This window comes from Salmo salar, chromosome 20 (genome assembly GCF_965601325.2).
Source record: "Salmo salar chromosome 20, fSalSal1, whole genome shotgun sequence".
NCBI classification, from domain to species: domain Eukaryota; kingdom Metazoa; phylum Chordata; class Actinopteri; order Salmoniformes; family Salmonidae; genus Salmo; species Salmo salar.
This window is the reverse complement of record NC_138310.1, coordinates 37,169,992-37,195,365: the sequence shown is the minus strand read 5'-3', so window position 1 is coordinate 37,195,365 and position 25,374 is coordinate 37,169,992. Positions and strand designations below refer to the sequence as shown.

Below are 25,374 nucleotides of genomic sequence, written 5' to 3'. Positions count from 1 at the left end.
ATAGCCAATTGGAATGTGTTGCCTGTATAATTTATCATTTCATTGAGGATACCATCAACACCACAGGCCTTTTTGGGTTGGAGGGTTTGTATTTTGTCCTGTAGTTCATTCAATGTAATTGGAGAACACAGTGGGTTCTGGTATTCTTTAATAGTCTCTCTCTCTCTGCTGTTCCTCGCACTCCCAGCCCCTCTGTCCACCAGCACTGGGAAGGAGGGGAAAGAGAGGAAAGAGGAGGAGGAGGGAGGGTGGACCACCCTGACTGTCATGGCAGGGCTGTGTGTTTACATTGCTGTGCCTCACTCTGCAATACATCTGGCATTCTGGGGAAGGAGGGGGGGAGAGGGGGAGGGGTTAGAGTAAAGAGGCCTTTTCAGCAGAGAGGAAAAGAGGTGGAGCTAAAAGAGAGAGAGAGAGAGAGAGAGAGAGAGAGAGAGAGAGAGAGAGAGAGGGACAGCAACACAATTAGACCCAACCAAATCATGAGAAAACGAAAAGATAATAACTTGACACAAAGGAAAGAATTAACAAAAAACTGAGCAAACTAGAATGCTATTTGGCCCTAAACAGAGAGTACACAGTGGCAGAATACCCGACCACTGTGACTGACCCAAACTTAAAGTTAGCTTTGACTATGTACAGACTCAATGAGCATAGCCTTGCTATTGAGAAAGGCCGCTGTAGGAAGACCTGGCTCTCAGGAGAATACTTCCCACAAAATGAGGTGGAAACTGAGCTGCACCTCCTAACCTCCTGCCAAATGTATGACAGTATTAGTGACACATATTTCCCTCAGATTACACAGATCCACAAAGAATTTGAAAACAAACCCGAAAACAAACCCAAACTCCCATATCTACTGGGTGAAATACCACAGTGTGCCCTCACAGCAGCAAGATTTGTGACCTGTTGCCACAAGCAAAGGGCAACCAGTGAAGAACAAACACCATTGTAAATACAACCCATATTTATGTTTATTTATTTTCCCTTTTGTACTTTAACCATTTGCACATCGTTACAATACTGTATATATACATAATATGACATTTGTAATGTCTTTATCCTTTTGGAACTTCTGTGAGTGTAATGTTTACTGTTAATTTGTATTGTTTATTTCACTTTTGTATATTATCTACTTCATTTACTTTGGCAATGTTAACATATATTTCCCATGCCAATAATGCCCCTTGAATTGAATTGGATTGAGAGAAGCAGGGAAGGGGAGTTTTGGAGGAGTCTCTTGTGGTCGGTCATTCGCAGGGCTCTGGTTTTTGAATAAGAGCATCTGAAAGAATGCAGAATGTAAACACAGCGCTTGGAGGCATCTCAGGAGGTTGTTTGTGAATGGGAGAGCATCCATTCCTATGGCACACACACACACACACGCACACACACACTAAAGTTGTAACTTTTAAAGTGTATTTAACCTTTATTTCACCATATAAATCATTGGGAATAAACATTCTTTTAAAATATTTAATTTTAAAAACTTTTAAAAAGAGAACCAAACCTTAGTGCACACTAACTCAGACAAGTCCTTCTCCAGCTCATCTGCACATTTCATAAACTAGTAAAGTTTAACACAACATGCTGGAATGTTATTCTACTGACGGCTTAATCCTGTTTGGAGTCAACTGATAAACACAAAGAAAATGGAGCCCACATTTAAATGTGTATGCGTGTGTGTGTGTGTGTGGGGGGGGGGGTTCTATCCCCGTGGGGACCTAAAATCCCCAAAAGTCCCCACAAGGATAGCAAAACAAGGAAAATTGGCCCTCTTAGGGACATTTCCCACATCCCTATTTTAAGCTTATATACTAACTAGACTGGGCACGCGCATCTGCGTGCGCATGTTAATTTTGTCCATCCACACTAGACGCGATCAGGACACGCAGGTTGAAATACCAAAACTAACTCTGAACCAACTATATTCATTTAGGGACAGGTCGAAAAGCATTAAATATTCATGCCAATTTAGCTAGCTAGCTTGCTGTTGCTAGCTAATTTGTCCTGGGATTTAAACATTGGGTTGTTATTTTACCTGAAATGCACAAGGTCCTCTACTCTGACAATGAATCCACAGATAAAAGGGTAAACTGAGTTAGTTTCCAGTAATCTCTCTTCAGGCTTCTTCTTCTTCTTCAGACGCTCATTGACGTGCGCGAGCAGTTTGGATGCAATGATTGAATAACATGTATGTGTACATTTATTTTTCTACGCTCGCGCACGTTATGCGAGCAGTGTGGTCAGCATGTTAGGGGATAGATTTAGGGTTAGAATTAGAATTAGGGTTAGTGGTTAGGGTTATGAATTAGGTTCATGGTTTGGGATATGGGTCAAGGTTAGTGTTAAGGGTTAGGTGTAGGGTTAGGGGTTAGGGAAAATAGGATTTTGAATGGAAATAAATTTTTGCTCCCCACGCGCATAGAAGATCATAACATGTGTGTGCGCGTGTGTGTGCGCGCGTGCACATGCAGCGCAATGCGTGTGTTGCCGTGCAATTAGGCTACAATCATGTGTGTTTGTGCCCGCACTTGTGCATGTTTGATTGCTTGTGCCTGCAAAATGAGAGAGGCGGGAGTGAGTGGGAGAAGTCTTTGAGAGAAGGAGAGGAAGAGGATAGGATTGCAGAGAGAGGTTAACAGAAATAGCCTGTCATGCCAGTCCCATTCAACTAGCTCCTAACTCACTCAGAAGCAAAACAGAGGGGACTGTGTGTGTGTGTGTGTGTGTGTGTGTGTGTGTGTGTGTGTGTGTGTGTGTGTGTGTGTGTGTGTGTGTGTGTGTTCCTATATACATCAAAAGGAGGATAATTCAATCAGGAACACCATCACCACAATCCCGTGAGAAGAAGCCATGAGTCTCTCTTCTCTTTCTATTTCCCTTCTTCTATCTTCTCCTTCTTCCCCCTCCTCTCTATCTCCCTCCTCCTCTCTTCTCTCTCTTCTCTGTTTTCACTCTCTCAACCGCTTCCTATTGCCTCTCTCTCTTTCTCTCCCTCCCTCCTCCTCTCTCTCTCTCCCTCCTCCTCCCCTGTCCACATGAACGTTTGACAAGGCCCTTTCCACAGTCACTTTACCCCTACCTACACATACATATTACCACAAGTACCTGAAATAATCTGTACCCTCGCACACTGACTCAGCACCAGTACCCCTGAATTAAGCCTTGTTTTTGTTATTGTGTTACTTTTTTTACTTTCGTTTATTTAGTAAACATTTTCTTAATTCTTATTTTCTTAAAATTACATTAATGGTTAAGGGCTTGTAAGTAAGCATTTCACGGTAAGGTCTACACCTGATGTATTCGGCGCATGTGACAAATAAAATGTGATTTGATTTGATAGTCACCCTGCATTACAGTACCCTGCCTAAACAAGCAGCACAACAACAAGCTAACCAACTGAACTGCATCACACTGCTATGGGAGGAAACACCACTGCTTGTCTACATAACATTATTTGTTGACGAATTCGTCGTCATAAGAGCAACGGTGCATCAACAGCACACAAACATTTCTCTGTACGTCCAGTCATGTTGCTGCACAGCCAAGGCATGGTAACTTTTCCAAAGAACACACACACACACACACACACACACACACACACACACACACACACACACCAAATAGGACAACCTGCTGTGAAAAGCCAAGCTGATCCATAAGACTCCCCAGCAATAGATGGGAGAGACTATGCTGATAAACATTGATAGATGAGAAATATAACTCTGATTAAATCTGACTGCCCTCTGCTGGAGGGATGGGAGTCAAATGAGACACATTCACTGTATGGACACACACACACACACGTGCACAGACACACACATGCACGGACACAGTGACAAATACACACAGACATGCACAACACTCCTATTACATTCTCAAACTCTCAGCAGAGACTCTATCTCTCTCTCCATGATCATGCTGTTTAATCAGCTTCTTGATATGTCACACCTGTCAGGTGGATAGATTATCTTGGCAAATGATAAATGCTCACTAACAGAGATGTAAGCAAATTTGTGCACAACATTTGAGAGAAATAAGCTTTTTGTTGGATGTAAAATGTCTGGGATTTTCTATTTCAGCTCATGAAACATGGGACCAACACTTCACATGTTGAGTTTATATTTTTGTTAGTGTGTGTGTCTATACACAGTTGAAGTCGAAGTTCACATACACTTAGGTTGGAGTCATTAAAACTCGTTTTTCAACCACTCCACAAATTTCTTGTTAACAAACTATAGTTTTGGCAAGTCGGTTAGGACATCTACTTTGTGCATGACAAGTCATTTTCCAACAATTGTTTACAGACAGATTATTTCACTTACAATTCACTGTATCACAATTCCAGTGGGTCAGAAGTGTACATACACTAAGTTGACTGTGCCTTTAAACAGCTTGGACAATTCCAGAAAATTATGTCATGGCTTTAGAAGCTTCTGATAGGCTAATATACATCATTTGAGTCAATTGGAAGTGTACCTGTGGATGTATTTCAAGGCCTACCTTCAAACTCAGTGCCTCTTTGCTTGACATCATGGAAAAATCTAAAGAAATCAGCAAAGATCTCAGAAAATAAATTGTAGACCTCATCAAATCTGATTCATCCTTAGGAGCAATTTCCAAACACCTGAAGATACGACGTTCATCTGTACAAACAATAGTACACAAATACAAACACCACAGGACCACGCAGCCGTCATACCACTCAGGAAGGAGACGCATTCTGTCTCCTAGAGTTGAACGTACTTTGGTGCAAAAAGTGCAAATGAATCCCAGAACAACAGAAAAGGACCTTGTGAAGATGCTGGAGGAAACCGGTACAAAACTATCTATATCCACAGTAAAACGAGTCCTATATCGACATAACCTGAAAGGCCGCTCAGCAAGGAAGAAGCCACTGCTCCAAAACCGCAATAAAAAAAAGCCAGACTACGGTTTTCAACTGCACATGGGGACAAAGATCATACTTTTCGGAGAAATGTCCTCTGGTCTGATGAAACAAAAATAGAACTGGCCATAATGACCATCGTTATGTTTGGAGGAAAAAGGGGGAGGCTTGCAAGCCGAAGAACACCATCCCAACCGTGAAGCACGGGGGAGGCAGCATCATGTTGTGGGGGTGCTTTGCTGCAGGAGGGACTGGTGCACTTCACAAAATAGATGGCATCATGAGGTAGGAAAATGATGTGGATATATTGAAGCAACATCTCAAGACATCAGTCAGGAAGTTAAAGCTTCAGTCAGGAAGTTAAAGTTGGGGCAAAATGGCTTAAGGACAACAAAGTCAAGGTATTGGAATGGCCATCACAAAGCCCTGACCTCAATCCTATAGAAAATGTGTGGGCAGAACTGAAAAAGTGTGTGTGAGCAAGGAGGCTTACAAACTTGACTCAGTTACATCAGCTCTGTCAGGAGGAATGGGCCAAAATTCACCCAACTTATTGTGGGAAGCTTGTGGAAGGCTACCCGAAACGTTTGACCCAAGTTAAACAATTTAAAGGCAATGCTACCAAATCTTAATTGAGAGTATGTAAACTTCAGACCCCTGGGAATTTGATTAAAGAAATAAAAGCTGAAATAAATAATTATCTCTGCTATTATTCTGACATTTCATATTCTTAAAATATAGTGGTGATCTTAACTGACAGAAGACGGGGAATTTTGACTAGGATTAAATGTCAGGGATTGTGAAAAACTGAGTGCTCAGTTGTGCAACAGGGCCTCCCACTCCTCTTTCTATTCTGGTTAGAGCCAGTTTGCACTGTTCTGTGAAGGGAGTAGTACACAGCATTGTACGAGATCTTCAGTTTCTTGGCAATTTCTCACATGGACTACCCTTAATTTCTCAGAACAAGAATAGACTGATGAGTTTCACAAGAAAGTTCTTTGTTTCTGGCCATTTTGAGCCTGTAATCGACCCCACAAATGCTGATGCTCCAGATACTCAACTAGTCTAAAGAAGGACAGTTTTATTGCTTCTTTAATCAGAACAGTTTAACTGTGCTAAAATAATTTCAAAAGGGTTTTCTAATGATCAATTAGCCTTTTAAAATGATAAACTTGGATTAGCTAACACAACGTGCCATTGGAACACAGGAGTGATGGTTGCTGATAATTGGCCTCTGTACATCTATGTAGATATTCCATTCAAAATCAGACGTTTCCAGCTTCAATAGTCATTTACAACATTAACAATGTCTACACTGTATTTCTGATCACATTAATGTTATTTTAATGGACAATAATTGTGCTTTTCTTTCAAAAACAAGGACATTTCTAAGTGACTCCAAACTTTTGAAAGGTAGTGTATTTTAAGGAACTCAGTTCGGCTTTAAACTTACTCTTGAAAGTTGTAATAGTAGAATGCACAAGGTGCAATTTAGAAATTGGGTAGTGCATCATCAGTTCCTCTTGTCATTGTAATGAACAGCAGGGGAGACAGAGAGCTGGTTTCAAGCGCAGGGCACAGCGGGTGTTTATTAGTAAAGGACCACAGGAGGAGGCTGGTAGCTGGGTCCAGGGACAGGCAGAAGATCATACACAGGGACTCCAAAAAGGTAACAGTACAGGCAGGGAAAAGGCTAATAACATAGTCCGGGAGATCACGCAAGAGGTTGATGACAGGAAATCTGATAGGCAAAAGTACAGGCAGGGAATAGGCAAAAAGGCATTGTTAGTGAGGATGGCCAAAAACTACAATACACAGGAGGTCTAATATGGAAATAAATAGCACTCCGACTAGAATGTGGACAAAAACAAACAATACCTCACAATGAGGGGGTGCAATGAACTGAACTAAATAGTGTGTGTAAATGACATACAGGTGTGTGAACAGGTGATCAGAATGCAGGTGATTGGGATCTGGAGAGTGATCTGCGTTCAGGGGATCTATGTGTTTGAGAGTGTGAGTTGGAGGCAGACGTTACAGTCATGTTCGTCATTGCATACATAAGAGAGCCTATGTCAGCAAACTTTATTTAAAAAACATTTTTTGCCCATATATATTGTCATTTTTTTGTTACTCAAATATCACATGAATACACATTAGACATGACAAAATGTATAGATTTGCAAGAAAACTATGTTTAAAACTGCAACATTTTCTTTGCACCCCATGACGAAATGTGTAAAATTGCAGGAAACCCTGCTAAATTCTCTCCGCCAACAAGAGGGGTGTGAACCGCTTGTGTCATGAACAGTGCTTGTGCCCATTGAAATAGACATGGCAGGCATGCAGGACGTTCCCCAAAGCTGGAAGGGGTTTGGGAAGCCCTGCTCTACACTACCTAGCCCCAGCTTCATCCCAACCCCCTTCCCCTACACTCTTAGAAAAAAAGCTGCTATCTGGAACCTAAAACGGTTATTTGGCTTACTGGTTCCAGGTAGAACCCTTTTGGTTCCAGGTAGAATCATTTTGGGTTCCATGTAGAACCCTTTCCACAGAGGGTTCTACATGGAACCCAAAAAGGTTCTACGCTGAACCAAAAAGGGTTTAACCTGGAACCAAAAAACGTTATCCTATGGGGACAGTCGAAGAACCCTTTTGGAGCCCTTTTTTCTAAGAGTGTAGGTCTAGTTGCAGCCCTAACTCCATCAGTCTACACTCTGGGCACAGCCCTATCCCCAGCTCCAGTTTCAGTCCCATAACACACCAACGTCCTCAGCCCCAACACACAATTCCTTTCCCAATTCAACCAAAAAGAACAGCACTGACCCTACACCACAGCCCCTAACCATAGCCCCAAACTCCAGCCCCTAAACTCCAGCCCCTAAACTCCAGCCATTCTCAGAACGCAGCTCCATCGAGGGAGGGGCCGCTTTACAAGAAGGCCAATGTTGACACCACATTGCCCCTAACCATAGCCCAATACCAAAGCCTTTCTCCTGTCCCTAACCCCCAGGTCCATACCATAGCTCCTATAGCTTTAGTCCAATTCCTCTTCCAATGTCAAAGCCTAGCTCCGTATACCCCAGCCCTTTCCTCTCTTCTCTTCTCAGAGAGCTAGTCAGGGGCACCCTACAGGAAGACCCATGTTTACGCCATACTGTTTTAATTAGACTCAGCCGGGGCTGGTATTTTCTTAACAATTTGGCCTGTGTTTGTGTTAATCCAGAATGACCAGGGTGTCTCCACTTTCAAACCATGAAGAAGGCCAGGGTGTTTTCTTCCTTTTCTTCTCTACTCAGACACATCTCTGCTAGAGGGAAATTTGTCATATCAGATTAAGAAAATCACTATGGGTTTGGTGATATTAAAACGCTGCTGATCTTTCTGAATGGCAGTGAGATAAAAGTGTTCTCGCAGCCATATTGGAAAAAGAGGAGTAGAGAAAAAGAGAACACACCACAACACTACTTCCTGTTCAGGCAGGTCACTTCATGTCCCTGGTCTCATCAATGTAAACACAGCTTGAATTACCTCTATTACGTATAAGGTCAGCTCCCTCAATATTCATTTGATCTATAAACACATTTATCTATGCATTTTCTGCCAAGTCAAGAGATCAACCTGTTTGCCACAAAGAGCAACTGTCACGCCCTGGCCATAGAGGGGGTTTTATTCTCTATTTTGGTTAGGCCAGGGTGTGACTAGGGTGGGCATTCTATGTCCTTTTTTCTATGTTTTGTATTTCTTTGTTTTGTCCTGGTATGGCTCTCAATCAGGGACAGCTGTACATCGTTGTCGCTGATTGGGAGCCCTACTTAGGTAGCCTGTTTTCCTTTGGGTTTTGTGGGTGGATTATTTCTGTTTAGTAATTCTTACCTGACAGAACTGTTTGGCTGTCGGTTTCTGTTTCTTTGTTTTCAGTGGTCAGATCAAATAAATTCATGATGAGCACTAACAACGCTGCGCCTTGGTCTACTCCATCAGACGGCCGTTACAGCACCAAAGATGGAAAAAAAGAGCACCAAATATTTGTTGCTTATGCCTGTTGGATGACACAGCCACATCATTCTACTATTTCTATTTTTAACATTTTGATTCAACTGTCCATCCCTCAATATGACTGAAACACAATGTCCTGTGTCTAAGTGAGGGTGTAGTTTAAGTGTTAATGGATACTGGGGAAATTATTTTGTGAAGAAAGTAAACCCTAACCAAGGCTGATGAATGTGATTCTCTTTGAATAAGAAGAGCTGCAGTAATAAACTACTGACCTAGCAGGATGAACCATAAACATAGCAGGTGATGAAATACAGCATGAGATCACCCATGCAACTCCACTCAATTCCAATGAGAGATATGCTATGGTGTGTGTGTGTCCTAATGGCCAGAGCTCCCAGGAGGGGTCATGGAGAGGTCGCATGAAGAGGAACGGGTCCAAATGAAACATAAACAGACGCCCTCTCTCCTCCTCCCCTCTTTTCATACCTTCCTTTCTCTTTCCATCTCTTCTCCTCTCCTGTCTCCTCCTCTGCTCTTTTCCTCTCATACCATTTCCTCCCTACCTTTTCTCCCCTCTTCACATTGACGTTGGGCAACAGTTCCCCCTGTGCTGAGCCGAGCCTAGAGCAGCCCTCCACTGTCCAGGCAGTACTAATCTATCCCTCAGCTGTGCAGTCTAATCTAAACAAAACACATATCTCCCAACTAGCATCTGGAAACCCTCAGTTCCTGACCTGGGAAAAGTGTGTGTGTGTGTGTGTGTGTGTGTGTGTGTGTGTGTGTGTGTGTGTGTTCTCATGCACTAGTGTGTGCACATGCAAACCTCAGCCATCAGTCATCACAATACACTTGGCTAAACTATTTACAGTAGATGACCCTGGGTTCTAACACCTTGACACAACAAAACAATAACAGAATGTAGGGAAATAGTAACGGTTGAAAAGCCTGTGCTGTAGTGGACGTGTAGATGTGTAGTTGACCATCTGCCAGCAAGACTCAGCTGACAGGCTTGTGTGTGAAGTACCATAGAGCTGTGCAACATTAGGATAGGTCCAGGAAAGAAGAAACCACTTTATGTAGCTGTGCTTTATTAACACTCCCTTACTGTAACTAAATTGGAAATAGCCACAGGATGGTTTTTCAATTCCGTCAATACCATTGAAACAATTTATTTGATGATTTTCAAAAAATATACAGTACCACTCAAAGGTTTGGACACACCTATTCATTCAAGGGTTTTTCTTTATTTGGACTATTTTCTACATTGTTGAATAACAGTGAAGACATCAAAACTATGAAATAACACAATCATGTAGTAATCAAAAAAGTGATAAAAAAATCAAAATATATTTTATATTTGAGATTCTTCAAAGTAGCCAACCTTTGCCTTGATGAAAGCTTTTCACTCTTGGCATTCTCTGAACCAGCTTCACCTGGAATGTTTTTCCAACAGTCTTGAAGGAGTTCCCACATATGCTGAGCACTTGTTGGCTGCTGTTCCTTCACTCTGCGGTCTAACACATCCCAAACCATCTCAACTGGGTTGAGGTCGGGTGATTGTGGAGGCCAGGTCATCTGATGCAGCACACCATCACTCTCCTTCTTGGTCAAATAGCCCTTACACAGCCTGGTGGTGTGTTGGGTCATTGTCCTGTTGAAAAACAAATCATAGTCCCACTAAGCGCAAACCAGATGGGATGGCGTATCACTGCAGAGTGTTGTGGTAGCCATCCTGGTTAACCTGTTGGGTCTAGGGGGCAGCATTTGCACGTCTGGATAAAAAAAATGTACCCGATTTAATCTGGTTACTAATCCTACCCAGTAACTAGAATATGCATATACTTATTATATATGGATAGAAAACACTCTAAAGTTTCTAAAACTGTTTGAATGGTGTCTGTGAGTATAACAGAACTCATTTGGCAGGCAAAACCCTGAGACATTTTCTGACAGGAAGTGGATACCTGATGTGTTGTATTGACTTTAAACCTATCCCATTGACACAGGGGCTTAGGAATATTCCTATTGCTTCCACTAGATGTCACCAGCCTTTACAAAGTGTTTTGAGTCTTCTGGAGGGAGATCTGACCGAACAAGAGCCATGGAACGATGATGTCCCATTAGACACCTGGCGAGCGAGTTCATGTTGGGTACCCTCGTTCCAATACGTTATAAAAGAGTATGCATTCGTCCACCTTGAATATTAATTAATATATTTTTTCCCCTCGTTCATGACGAGAAGTCCGGCTGGCTTACATCATGTGCTAACGAGACGGAGATTTTTGGACATAAATGATGAGCTTTTTTGAACAAAACTACATTCGTTATGGACCTGTGATACCTGGAAGTGACATCTGATGAAGAGAATCAAAGGTAATGGATTATTTACATAGTATTTTCGATTTTAGATCTCCCCAACATGACGTCTAGTCTGTATCGCAACGCGTATTTTTCTGGGCGCAGTGCTCAGATTATTGCAAAGTGTGATTTCCCAGTAAGGTTATTTTTAAATCTGGCAAGTTGATTGCGTTCAAGAGATGTAAATCTATAATTCTTTAAATGACAATATAATATTTTACCAATGTGTTCTAATTTTAATTATTTAATTTGTGACGCTGACTTGACTGCCGGTTATTGGAGGGAAACGATTTCCTCAACATCAATGCCATAGTAAAACGCTGTTTTTGGATATAAATATGAACTTGATAGAACTAAAAATGCATGCATTGTCTAACATAATGTCCTAGGAGTGTCATCTGATGGAGATTGTAAAAGGTTAGTGCATCATTTTAGCTGGTTTTATGGTTTTGGTGACCCTGTCTTTGACTTGACAAAACATTACACACAACTCTTGTAAATGTACTGTCCTAACATACTCTAAATTTATGCTTTTGCCGTAAAACCTTTTTGAAATCGTAAAATGTGGTTAGATTAAGGAGATGTTTATCTTTCAAATGGTGTAAAATAGTTGTATTTTTGAAAAATTTGAATTTTGACATTTATTTGGATTCAAATTTGCCGCTCTTGAAATGCACCTGCTGTTGATGGAGTGCACCACGGGTGGCACGCTAGCGTCCCACCTAGCCCCAAGAGGTTAAGTGTGCCTTGAATTCTAAATAACCGACATTGTCACCAGCAAAGCACCCCCACACCATCACACCTCCTCCTCCATGCTTCACGGTGGGAACCACATGCAGAGATCATCCGTTCACATACTCTGCGTCTCACAAAGACATGGCGGTTGGAACCAAAAATCTCCAATTTGGACTCAGACCAAAGGACAGATTTCCACCGGTCTAATGTCTATTGCTCATGTTTCTTGGCCCAAGAAACACAGTGTCCTTTAGTAGTGGTTGGTGTCTTTTAGTAGTGGTTTCTTTCAGCAATTCGACCATGGAGGCCTGATTGACGCAGTATCCTCTGAACAGTTGATGTTGAGATGTGTCTGTTACTTGAACTCTGTGAAGCATTTATATGGGCTGCAATTTCTGAAGCTGGTAACTCTAATGAACTTATCCTCTGCAACAGAGGTAACTCTGGGTCTTCCTTTCCTCATGAGAGCCAGTTTCATCATAGCGCTTGATGGTTTTTGCGACTGCACTTGAAGAAACTTTCAAAGTTCTTTAAATTGTACTTATTGACTGACCATCAAGTATTAAAGTAATGATTATCTTTTCTTATTTTAACTGTTCTTGCCATAATATGGACTTGGTCTTTTGTATACCACCCCTACCTTGTCACAACACAACTGATTGGCTCAAATGCATTAAGGAGAAAATAAATTCCACAAATTAACTTTAACAAGGCACACCTGTTAATTCAAATGCATTCCAGGTGACTACCTCATGAAGCTGGTTGAGAGAATGCCATGAGTGTGCAAAGCTGTCATCAAGGCAAAGGGTGGCTACTTTGAAGAATCTCAAATATAAAATATATTTTGATTTGTTTAACGCTTTTTTGGTTACAACATGATACCATATGTGTTATTTCATAGTTTTGATGTCTTTGCTATTATTGTACAATGTAGAAAATAGTCAAAATAAAGGTAAAAACCCTTGAATGAGTAGGTATGTCCAAGCTTTTGACTGGTACTGTATAACTTTATGAGCTGGATTTCCTGTCTTTGCGATTCGTTTATGATCGTTAGCATATTTAGCTAGCAGCCTCCACAGAAATTCGCTGTTACTTGTGCAAATTTTGTTAGCATTCCCAAAGGGCTTTTTAGATTTGTTTTGCAGCCCCCTTGTGTACTAAATCGGTAATACCGTAAATCCCGGGATGAGAGAAGGAAGGTTTCTGGATTCCTCCCAACCCTACAGTCAACTATAAGAGTAGCCATTGGATAGTTAGCAAAGGAAAAAGATTTGGACATTGACATTAAAGGGATTAATTAGACAATATGTTGTTAATAAAATCCACATGCTTTGAAATAATATTGCATATTATTACACAGTAATAAATTATTACTATTTAAAATAACTGTATCTAGTAGGCTATAATATACTTTAGTCTTGACACACAACTTAAGGTTTAGTCTATAGCTTATGTCCGAATGGCACCAGAAAAGGGTAACTTTGAGAGCTTGAGTGACCCTCAGTAGCCAAACTGGCTTGCATCAGCCTATAGGAGGGAGAAATCTGTAAAAAAATATCTGCTGGGATGATTGTTCACATGTCGCTATAGTAGCCTAATGAGCATAGGCTGAGCCTAAAGATACTTCAGAAATATATTATGTAAACAACCATGGCCTAATGGCAATAACGTTTCAATCATAAATCCTAATTATGATCTCTTTCAAACTGCTCACATTTCAAAAGTGAGTGAATTGATGACCCATACGTGACTCAAATGTAGGCTACCACCGTCCTAAACTACTGGAATGCAGATCAAAGGAAGAAAAAAAACGCTGCCCCTCCCCCTTTCCCCAAAATCACCACCCATACTCAAAGTCCCCTTTCAAACAAAAATACACTTATTCTACATAACGGATTTCGTAAACGAATAGCATAACCTTGAGTTTCAGATGGTCTACTTTTGTACACATGCGTTTCTGTCCGCACTCCGCTTTCAGCCAGAGACAAATCTTTCTTGGAAAGTTGAGAGCTGTCCAAAACGGGACCACACACAGTCTCCGAGCTGTGCGCGGATCACATTCAACTGCTGGGGGCAGGCAGACACACACACACACACACACACACACTCACAAAATGGCGGCTTTGACAAAATTTCCTCTCTCCAAAACATCTCATGAATTTTATAACAATTTTCCTTTTAAATGTTGAAATGTTGAAAAATGTTGAAATACTCTGTGCACTTTCTTTGCGCATCTACACTCAACAACAATGTATCCAAAGCAACAAAAACCATAACATGAAACGAAATACAAATATTTTCAAATTTAGACTTGGCCCCTTGCCAAACTGCTATACAATAAACAACCTCCGCTTGTTTGGAAGACCCCTCATCCCTCTCCACCCCACCCAATCCTTCCCAGACATGAGCTTATTCTCAACAGGAAAAACAAACGACTCAACATGAAAAATGACCAAAATGATAAAACATTTTCTTACCTTCTACCCAGAGTTTCTCCATGTCGGTTTCCAGATTAGCTGCCCGTAAACCAACAGCGAAAGCTCCGAATACCAAGAGGCCCACAACCAAAAACTTTCCACAGTTCTTTTGTATGTAACAGCCCAATTTAAACAAGAGTCTCTGAAACTTCGCTCTCAGCCACAGCGGTGCTTTTCTTCCAGTCGCATTCCCCTGCGACAAGAGAAATCCCGCATATTACTCCCTAAACAAGTGCTGGGAGCATCAAATATTTATAATTGTTGATCAATTGAATGTAGTGTTATGTGGAGAGGACATCATGGTTATCATATAATAAACTACATGTTAATAAATGTGTTGTTACATTGGTATGGTAAGTACAATTAGCATGCCAGTTGTTCTAGATCCATACTTGATTGGGGGCCTGATGGGAATATGTTAACGTGGGCTATCCTGTACACCTGCAGTGTGTTCAATATGGTACATCAATGTTTACTGTTCTGAATAAGAACCTCGGAGTAGTCCTGTTATTCTGGCCAAAAAAGGCAGTGGTTGGACCTCCTACGTGGAGGAAGGAAAGAGATAGTTCACGAGCCAACGACGTAAGCACCGGTTTTGGACGACAGGACTACAGTCCGTTACTTTGTTGTTTTTACCACACATACACCGGCAAGAGTGGAAAGCGCAGCATGGCTTGCGGACAGTCAGTGACAAATTGTAGCACAGCGCAAGCCGTTTTGCAATACATTGTATCGAATGATGCTATTAATCCCCCAAAAGGTTCACGTGAGTTTTTACTCTACAGCAAAATCACACACCACACAATTCCATTCCCGTAGAGCTGCGTGTGTGATCTGCGTTGGGGAGTGGAGTAGCCATCACCGAGGGAGTTAGGCTACGACAATATTTGTGAACGGAAGAGGGTAGCCACATGGATTTTTGCATTAGAGAAGAGAACAGAGAACGACCCCCCAGTAAAGATAACATGGTGCAGACGCATGGACAGTTAAAATCGTGTTCGATCAGTGCGAAAACACATAGGTCTAAACTGTTATGTACATTTTAATTGTGCAAAAGTAGTGAATAGCCCTCACTGTGTAGCCTAGTTGCGCGACCGTTATTTAAACATTGTAGCCTAATGTAGCCTATATAATATGTGTAGCCTATATTCCAAACATGGATCAGAAATAGTCTAAACGCGAGAAAAGTGAATTATAATTGAATAGCAAATCACAACATAGATTACACGGCATCGCGCAACACCCCAACCCCTCTCCCCTGCCCGTCTTCTATCCCGTTACCTAGCGAATTGACAATGTTGGCCAGTTTCATTATAGTAGAACCATAGCCATATCATTTCACTCAAACATGTCAAATAATAAGCACCTCGGATATTTGCTGCAAGGCGAAAGCTGCATCGCAGTAACTTGGCCGCTGCAAATACTCCAAATCAGGCGCTGTTGAGCGATAGTTCCTCCGCGTTATCCTCGGCCGATCGGGGTCCCTGTTTTCCTGCTCAGAGGAGGCATTAGCAGCCGAGGCCATGTTGCGGAGACTTCGCGCTGGTTCTGCTTTTCCACGTTATAATAGTTCCTCGAAAGCGTGTGGTAATGTCCCAAGGCAACACAGTTTCACTCTCGGTGATCTCACACCCGTAAAGTACTTCATACTGCTGTTGGACACGGCGAGTCAAAGTCTGCGCCTTCCATCCCAACATTTCGTGATCCAGAGGTCTCCACCGCTTTGCACATTCAGCGTTTCTCTTCAAAAAAAGGTATTTATTTTAAACGGCAAAGTGGAAAAAGCCATCCCCATCTACAAAACGGAGGCTTGGAACGTTCGATGGTCGTAGCATTCTGTGTGTTCTATGTGGTCTTCTCTTGGGCCGCGAGACACCGCGAACTCTGAGATTCAACAGAGGAGAAAAAAGACCTTTCTCCATTTGGAAACAGAGGAGGAGGGGTAAAAGCGAAAATAATCGAAATCCCGCCTTTAGGGCTGTCAGATGGCCGGATTTTCTCGGATCTGATTGGTTCCAGAAGGGCAAAAATTACTCAGCAAACACGACTATTATTAGCTGCTTAGCAACAGCTCACTAAAGTAGAGCGACCACCCAAGTCGACAACCCTCGTGTGTGCGTCTCAAACTTCAGGGGAGCATTTCAGAAAGCCAGCCCTCTTGTGCGTTTGCGCGCAACCAAGACTGGAGTTTGTGGTTTTTCACAAGGAACTGCATTTCTTGAAGCAGCATTTCTTGAAGAAAACACACTTCGTCGTTTCGATGGAGGGGTCTCGAGGAATGTCAGAACTGTAGTTTTTAATTTAGATTTATTTTACCAACAGGGCCTGATCTGGTGATAGATAGCTTGGCCTCAAATTACAGTGTTTCTGGGGGAGGTCCCAAATAGCATTCTGTCACAATGTTCTAATGACAGTAAAGTGGATAACAGACATCATAACAGGGTAAAAATTACAACCCTTCATCTAATACAAATGAAGAAACATCAAATACCTAAATACTATTTAGTATTTATTCCCGGATCCCCATTAGCTCTTGCCAAGGCAGCAGCTACTCTTCCTGGGGTCCAATCACAATTACATACAATAAAACAAAACATAAAACAACACTTAGTACACACTACTCTACCATAATATATCTACAATACAAAATCAATAACACAGCAAAATAACAATATTAAAATATGTTTGTGTAAAGAGTGTGTGTGTTAGTGTGTATTTGTGAATACTGCCTGTGTGCCTGTGTGTGTCTTCACAGTCTGCGCTGTTCCATAAAGTGTAGTTTTACCTGTTTTATTTTTTTTATCAGATTTTACTGCTTGATTGAGTTACATGAAATAGGGCTCTATCTACACAGAACAAACATATAAATGCAACATATAAAGTGCTGGTCCCATGTTTCAAGAGCAGAAATAAAAGATCCCAGAAATGTTCTTTACGCACAAAAACCTTTTTTCTCTAAAATGATGTGCACACTCTTGTTTACATACCTGATAGTGAGTATTTCTCGTTCCCAAGATAATCCATCCACCTGACAGGTGTGGCATTTCAATAATCTGATTAAACAGCATGATCATCACACAGGTGCACCTTGTGCTGGGGACAATAAAAGGCCACTCTAAAATGTGCAGTTATGACAGACAACACAATGCCCCAAATTTTGAGGGAGCGTGCAATTGGAATGTCGACTGCATGAATGTCCACCAGAGCTGTTTCCAGATAATTTAATGTTAATTTATCTATGATAAACCGCCTCCAACGTCATTTTAAGGAATATGGCAGTACATCCACCCGGCCTCACAAACGCAGACCACGTATACGGTGTCATGCCGGCGAGCGGTTTGCTGATGTCAACGTTGTGAACAGAGTGCCCCATGGTGGTGGTGGGGTTATCGTGTGGGCAGGCATAAGATACGGACAACGAACACAATTGCATTTTATCGAAGGCAATTTGAAATCACAGAGATACCATGACGAGATCCTGTGGCCCATTGTCGTGCCATTAATCTACCTCCATCACCTCATGTTTTAGCATGATAATGCATGTCCCCATGTTGCAAGGATCTGTACTCAATTCCTGGAAGCTGAAAATGTCCCAGTTCTTCCATGGCCTGCATACTCACCAGACATGTCACCCATTGAGCATGTTTGGAATGCTCTGGATTGACGTGTACGACAGCGTGTTTCAGTTCCCTCCAATATCCTCTACGGGATCGGTGCCCCCCCCCCCCCCCCCCCCCCCCACGGGACGTTTGAGCTAACGAGCGCTAATGTGATTAGCATGACATTTTAAGTCACAAGAAAATGTCCCAGGACATAGTCATATCTGATATGGGCAGAAAGCTTAAATTCTTGTTAATCTAACTGCGCTGTCCAATTTACAGTAGCTATTTCAGTAAAAGAATACCATGTTATTGTTTGAGAAGAGTGCACAGTTATGTACTTGAAAATGAATCAATAAACCAATTAGGCACATTTGGGTAGACTTGATACAACATTTTTAACAGTAATGCAATGGTTCATTGGATCAGTCTAAAACTTTGCATGTACACTGCTGCCATCTATTGGCCAACATCTAAATTGCGCCTAAACTGCAACAGTACATTGTGGCCTTTCTCTTGCATTTCAAAGATGATACTTTTTTTTTAAACGCATGGTTTTTTCGTTGTATTATCTTTTATCAGATCTAATGTGTTATATTCTCCTACATTAATTTCACATTTCCATAAACATCAAAGTGTTTCCTTTCAAATGGTATCATGAACATGCATATCTTTGCTTCAGGTCCTGAGCTACAGGCAGTTAGATTTGGGTATGTCCTTTTAGGCGAAAATTGAAAAAAGGGTCAGATCCTTAATAAGAGGATAACTTTGCACAGCCATTGAAGAGGACTAGGACAATATTCCATAGGCCACAATCAACAGCCTGATCACCTCTATGCGAAGGAGATGTCGTATTGCATGAGTCAAATCGTGGCCACACCAGATACTGACTGGTTTTCTGATCAACGCCCCAACTTTTTTTAAGGTATCTGTGACCAACAGATTCCCAGTATTCCCAGTCATGTGAAATCCATAGATTAGGGCCTAAATAATTTATTTCAATTGACTGATTTCCTTATATGAACTGTAACTCAGTAAAATCTTTGAAATTGTTGCATGTTGCATTTATATTTTTGTTCAGTATAGTACTGTGCTTTTCCTGTAGTCTGTTCTGAACTTGGGGACTGTGAAGAGACCTCTGGTGGCATGTGTTGTGGGTTATGTATGGATGTCTGAGCTGTGTGCTAGTTGCTTATTAAACAGACAATTTGGGAATATCAACATTTCAATACCTCTAACAAAGACCAGCAGTGATGCAGTCAATCTCTCCTCCACCCTGTGCCAGGAGAGATTCAGTCTGGCCATCTACTCCGATTTCAGAGCACTCTCCTCTGAGTGTGCCAGAGGGCAGAATAACTGCTGAATTTACGAAAGCTCAACACCCGTTGAATATGGCCGGTTGTTACGTTCCCCAGTTTCTGTGTTGTTGTTTGTATATTTTCATGCATGTATTTCAGGAAATGGCTTCCTGAATTTCTCCAAGCAGCTGATTGGTCGGCCCCATTGCTGATTGGAGAGCTGACCCCGCCCCCTCGTCAGGACGCAGCTGTCTCCCATTAACAACTCCTTCTGAAGCTTTATAAGCCAGTGTTCTGTTCCTCAGAAAGGAGATGATTGCTGAGAGAGGAGGCTAATGGCTGAGGGTTATAGCATGTTGGTTGTGTCTAAGAATTTTGGTATGTACTGTGTTTGTGGTTGCTGAGGGAGATGATTGGTTGTCTGTTGTGTGTCAATAGGACGTAGTGTTTTGATTATTGAACTTTTGTGTTATTCTGTTTCATTTGTTCCCAGGGGGGAAGGGGAAGGCACCTAGGGAGTGCTTAGGCAAGAGGCCCGCGGGCATACATTACCCGTAGTAGTTTACTGTCTATGCACACTAGGGAAAGACCTGGGCGGACCATCCCCTGTATTTTGGTTAGTGCACCAGGTGGTGCTAGTTAGTTAAATAGTGGGTAGGCAGGTAAGGTAAGAGGGGGTTTTAATATTTACTTTCTTTGCTTTGGTTCCGTCCAGCCCCTTTTCCCCAAACTTACCGTACGAAATAATACATTCCCTGTAAATGATATTCTCTGCCTTTTGTCATCCTTACTCACACCTACAGTCCCATACCTCTTTCACACCACGGAGAGTTGAGTTGTAGCAGGGTGTTGCGTTCCCTCTTCTGAGAGGCGTGCGTAACACCGGTGTCAATAAACATCGGCAAAAAAGCGTAATTAAATTGCTGCCAGCAGCACTGTTAGTCACCAATGTTCTGAATAACATTAAAACAGCCTAACCAGCTCTGCTAGGGTGAGTAAAAGGTCAGTCAGGTGTTCTCATTATGTGTCTGGAAGTAGCTAACAAGCTAGCCAAATTTGGCCAGTTGGCTTGGGTGCTTGACTGCCGTTGTGAGGTCAGACCGTTTGGATCAACCCTACTCATGGGCCAGAACGTCCGGATTGCGTTCTGAACTCTCCGAGAGCAACACTTTGAATTTATGAACAGACAGACAATCTGACAGCACAGTTGCAGTCACCAATGCTCTGGATAACATAATAACCTAACCAGCTCTGCTAGGGTGAGTAATGTTCTGTCATTTCTGTCTGGAAGTAGCTAGCAAGTTAGCTTGGGTGCTTGACTGCTGTTATGTTAGTACAGAATGCTCTGACCAACCCTTAAAGAGATGGGTGGGGCTAACGCTTATTGGGGTGTGAACGATGCTGAATGCGTGTAGACAGAGCTCTCTGATGGTAGTACCAAAACATTCAAAGGCCATTTTCTCGAAAGTGAGTTTACAAGTTTATCGACTTTCAAAGCAAAATTTCAGTACCTCTAACAAAGACAAGCAGTGATGCAGTCAATCTCTCCTCCACCCTGCGCCACGAGAGATTTAGTCTCCCCATCTACACCGATTTCAGAGCACTCTCCTCTGAGTGTGCCAAAGCGCAGAATAACTGATGAATTTACAAACGCTCAACACCCGTTGAATATGCCTGGTGTCAATAAACATGGCAACATTTCCCATTGTTCCTCAACTGTAGTGTATGATATACCATTTTGTAGCTCTGAGTCTCTATGATTATCAAATGTAAAAAACACAATTTCAAATTTTGATACATAATACCGATTTGAGCCGGTAGGTCACATTTTAGGGCACAGCTCTGTCTCTAGAAGCCTCGCTTTTCCAAATCATAATTATAACTATTGATAAATTATCCAACCCAAATTTAGAATGACAGTCCTTAGTGCGTCACATTGGTTCTATCACTTTCATTTAAGACCCTCAACATATCACACACTGACAGAATGTACATTTACATTGATTTTATTTTTCTAGCATTAACTTTTCTCATCAATAAACCCAATACCCCAAATAAACAATTTTGGATAAGCTAACTTTTTACAGGCATGGTTGACCACCACTCTCCGTCCCGGCACTCATCCTTCTGCCGTTTCTTCAGATAGTGTTTCAGTTGGTCCTTTTAATGGCACAGGTTCAAAGTGAATGGCCCTTGATAATGTCTCTCACCTGAGCCGACCCTGTCCTTTACAGTCCATTACGTCTTGTCCATTTTTCTAGCAGTAAACCAGCAGGATGAGAGAAGTTTGGATGGGACCTCTCTCCATGCTCACTCCACCTGGACTTGTCTGACTCATGAGAGAAAAGGCAGTTGATAGCTTCGACTGGATGCTGTGTACAGGTTGCAGGCTCTGACTCAGGTCTCATGGTAGAAGTGGTGAAGGACCATACTGAACGCCATTGTCGCCATTACTTCAGCCGGTTAGAGGGGGTGTTGAGGTTCACACTATTCTTGGTCAAATTATCCCTTCATGCATTATCCCTTCATGCAGTAAAAGCCTGAAGAAGATTATAGTGTAAGCATCTGTATTACCTAATTGAATACGTGTACATAGGATGCCAACACCCTCATCCAAGCATGAACATATTTCCTTTAAACATGTTCTAATATGTGTCAGATGGTCTTGGTCTCAGGAATACCAAGTGGGGATACTCTTATTAGTCAACCTTCAACCTAGTAAACCTTTTAGTCAACCTAGGGTTAGAGATCAGTTGAAGGTTGATACAGTTGCAACTTAAAGCAGCTCATGCTGGTTGGTGATTGAGAAAATGTTTGGATAACTTTTGGAAAGAATAGGTGCGACTCACTCACAATTCAAATCTTGACGCTTATTTAATCTAATTCCAGTTAAAATCATGATGTTTCGGCCGTAAGTGGCCTGCATCAGAATGGGCTTCAAACCTCTACACCACTATCATAGAAAATATGCCCAATACCAAATCCCTATGTCCCTACACTGTCATCATTGTATCTTTGAGGTCCTATCATTTGATTTACACAACATGCCTACAACTTTGAAGATGGAAAATATTTTTTATTGTGAAACAAACAAGAAATAATACAAAAAAACAGAACTTGAGTGTGCTTAACTATTCACCCCCTCAAAGTCAATACTTTGTAAAGCCACCTTTTGCAGTATTTACAGCTGCAAGTCTCTTAGGGTATGTCTCTATAAGCTTGGCACATCTAGCCACTGGGAGTTTTGCCCATTATTCAAGGCAAAACTGCTCCAGCTCCTTCAAGTTGAATAGGTTTCGCTGGTGTACAGCAATCTTTAAGTCAATACACAGATTGTCAATTGGATTGAGGTCTGGGCTTTGACATGGCCATTCCAAGACATTTAAATGTTTCCCCTTAAACCACTCGAGTGTTGCTTTAGCAGTATGCTTAGGGTCATTGTCCTTTCATCTGTGAAGAGCACAGGGCGCCAGTGGCGAATTTGCCAATCTTGGTGTTCTCTGGCAAATGCCAAACGTCCTGCACGGTGTTGGGCTGTTTGCACAACCCCCATCTGTGGACGTCGGGCCCTCATACCACCCTCATGGAGTCTGTTTCTGACTGTTTGAGCAGACACATGCACATTTGTGGCCTGCTGGAGGTCATTTTGCAGGGCTCTGGCAGTGCTTCTCCTGCTCCTCCTTGCACAAAGGCGAAGGTAGCGGTCCTGCTGCTGGGTTGTTGACCTCCTACGGCCTCCTCCACGTCTCCTGATGTACTGGCCTGTCTCCTGGTAGTGCCTCCATGCTCTGGACACTATGCTGACAGACACAGCAAACCTTCTTGCCACAGCTCGCATTTATGTGCCATCCTGGATGAGCTGCACTACCTGAGCCACTTGTGTGGGTTGTAGACTCCGTCTCATGCTACCACTAGAGTGAAAGCACCGCCAGCATTCAAAAGTGACCAAAACATCAGCCAGGAAGCATAGGAACTGAGAAGTGGTCTGTGGTCCCCACCTGCAGAACCACTCCTTTATTGGGGGTGTCTTGCTAATTGCCTCTAATTTCCACCTGTTGTCTATTCCATTTGCACAACAGCATGTGAAATGTATTGTTAATCAGTGTTGCTTCTGTCGTGTCTTTGGGGGTTACCATTAAACGGAAGATATGTTTATCAATTAGCTCCCTGTAATTATTATCACGCGATTAAACTGATTAATCGTTTAATTGTAATTAACTAGGAGATCGGGGCACCAAGGAGAATATTCAGATTACAAAGCTATAATTTTCCTAATATAACTTTCCTGTACTATAATATTATAGTATAGGCAGATTATCTTCTAGTTTAATTGGTGTATTTTACCTCTAGTCCAGTCTCATTCCAAACGTCGTAAATTGTTGTATCTGCACGAACCCAGTCTTTACTAAAATCATCCATACATCAATTGTCTTAAAATCATTTATTTACTACACTAAGTAATTAACAGAAAAACATACAAACAGCAACTATCGTCACAGAGGATTGGTAGAGGAATGTGCCCTTGTGGGCTAAACAGGCAGGTCGGCCTGTTGAACAATGGATCATAAAAGGTCAGCTGTGGCACACAGACTTCATTAATATTAACAATTGACAATTGAAGGCTCACTCATTCGGGAACAATTGCAATCAATATATATTTACGCTCAGTGTGTCGTTCTGATTCTTGTTGGAGAGTAGTTCTGATGGAGAGTCTCTCTCTCGGTTAGAATGGATCTTTCAAAGCGACATTCATTAATGTCGTCATCGAATGGTTGTTTCGTTGGTCTTCGCGTTCAATGATATAATTTACTTAGCTGCAGACTAATAATTAATATCAAAGACTTGTTCTTATTCTGTCAGTATCAATAGTCTAAAAGTTAACCACGTGGTATGGTTCACTTTCAGTAGAGGAATTGGAAGGTAAAACCTATTAGCCAACGGAGTGTAGGCCTGGTCTGGGGAAATGTAAATCCGGGGGTGTTTTATAGTGCCCATAGAACAAGCTTGTCAAATGACGCCTGGTCCTGTATGGGTCCCTGGGGGCGTGCCTATGACTGAGTTAGAATTGTATTTCTGTAACCAAATCTATCACATTACATCAGTACATAGCATCTCAATGTCTTACAAAAGCTTTATCCTTATTAATACATTCTATACAACCATTATGATGCTATTATATAAACAGTTTTATGGTAATATGGCTATATTGTCTCTTCTGAGTATCACAAAATTGTACCAAGCGGATCAGTTCGTAGCTGGATTCTTCACCAATCTTCCATACCTTCTCCAGAACACAAAATGTCGCTTGGCTCTCCAATTCTATGAGTTGGAAGAATTTCCTGTGTCTCTCTATGGGCCATGTGGCCAGAGACTCTCCTGGAATTTTAGAGTTTTTACGACCCTTTACACACAGGGTGGATTGGGTGCAAAATTGAGGGGTCAACTGTCCTCCCTGTACCAAAAGAGGCCAACGTCATGACACTTCCTAAGTGGACAGTTTGATTTCACAGAAGTGTGATTGACTTGGAGTTACATTGTGTTGTTTAAGTGTTCCCTTTATTTTTTTGAGCAGTGTAGTTTGAACCATGTTTTTAGGCTATACAGTGTTTGTTTACAAAAATAGGAATAAATGTGAGATTTACACATGTGGAGTTTTCTTACATGTGAAACTGCACATTTGATTTTCACTTTCACATTTGGAATTGCAAGTTCACATGTGAAAAACAATGATGTGAAAGTTTTTCAGATATGAAACTGCAAATTGTCTTTTTACATATGAAAGTAAGTTGGCATCTATTATCATGAATCTTGCCCTGGAGTCAGCTCTGCAGAGTGGTCACTAGCTGGCACAGCCACAAAGTCAAAGTTTTAGATTTATTTTTAGGATATATAAAATGTTGCCTTTGCAGCAGACATCTAGCAGAAATTGTTCAGTTCTCCCTCCAAGTCAAGATTCATGACAACAAACATCAACCTGACCTGTGAAAGTGAGATTTTCACATGTGGAGTATTCGTAC

At 41.8% G+C, this 25,374-nt stretch overlaps 1 protein-coding gene across 4 annotated transcripts in view; it reads right to left on the bottom strand.

The window, feature by feature from the left end:
• The window catches only part of LOC106580561 (protein patched homolog 1), a 154,343-nt gene extending 137,821 nt beyond the window's left edge, over positions 1-16,522 (bottom strand). Inside the window, exons 1-2 of one of the 4 annotated variants that reach the window (XR_006760919.2) lie at positions 15,827-16,522; positions 14,461-14,653 (exon numbers count right to left, since the gene is read on the bottom strand). Coding sequence is in view for 2 of the 4 variants with exons in the window: in XM_082966409.1 (XP_082822535.1) it covers positions 14,461-14,653; positions 15,827-15,985 (352 nt within the window). In the remaining 2 variants the exon portion in view is untranslated. The remainder of the gene's footprint in view (positions 1-14,460; positions 14,654-15,826) is intronic. The other 3 variants (XR_006760917.2, XM_082966409.1, XM_014161750.3) reach the window with 3 other exon arrangements.
• Between the last annotated feature and the right edge of the window lie 8,852 nt (positions 16,523-25,374).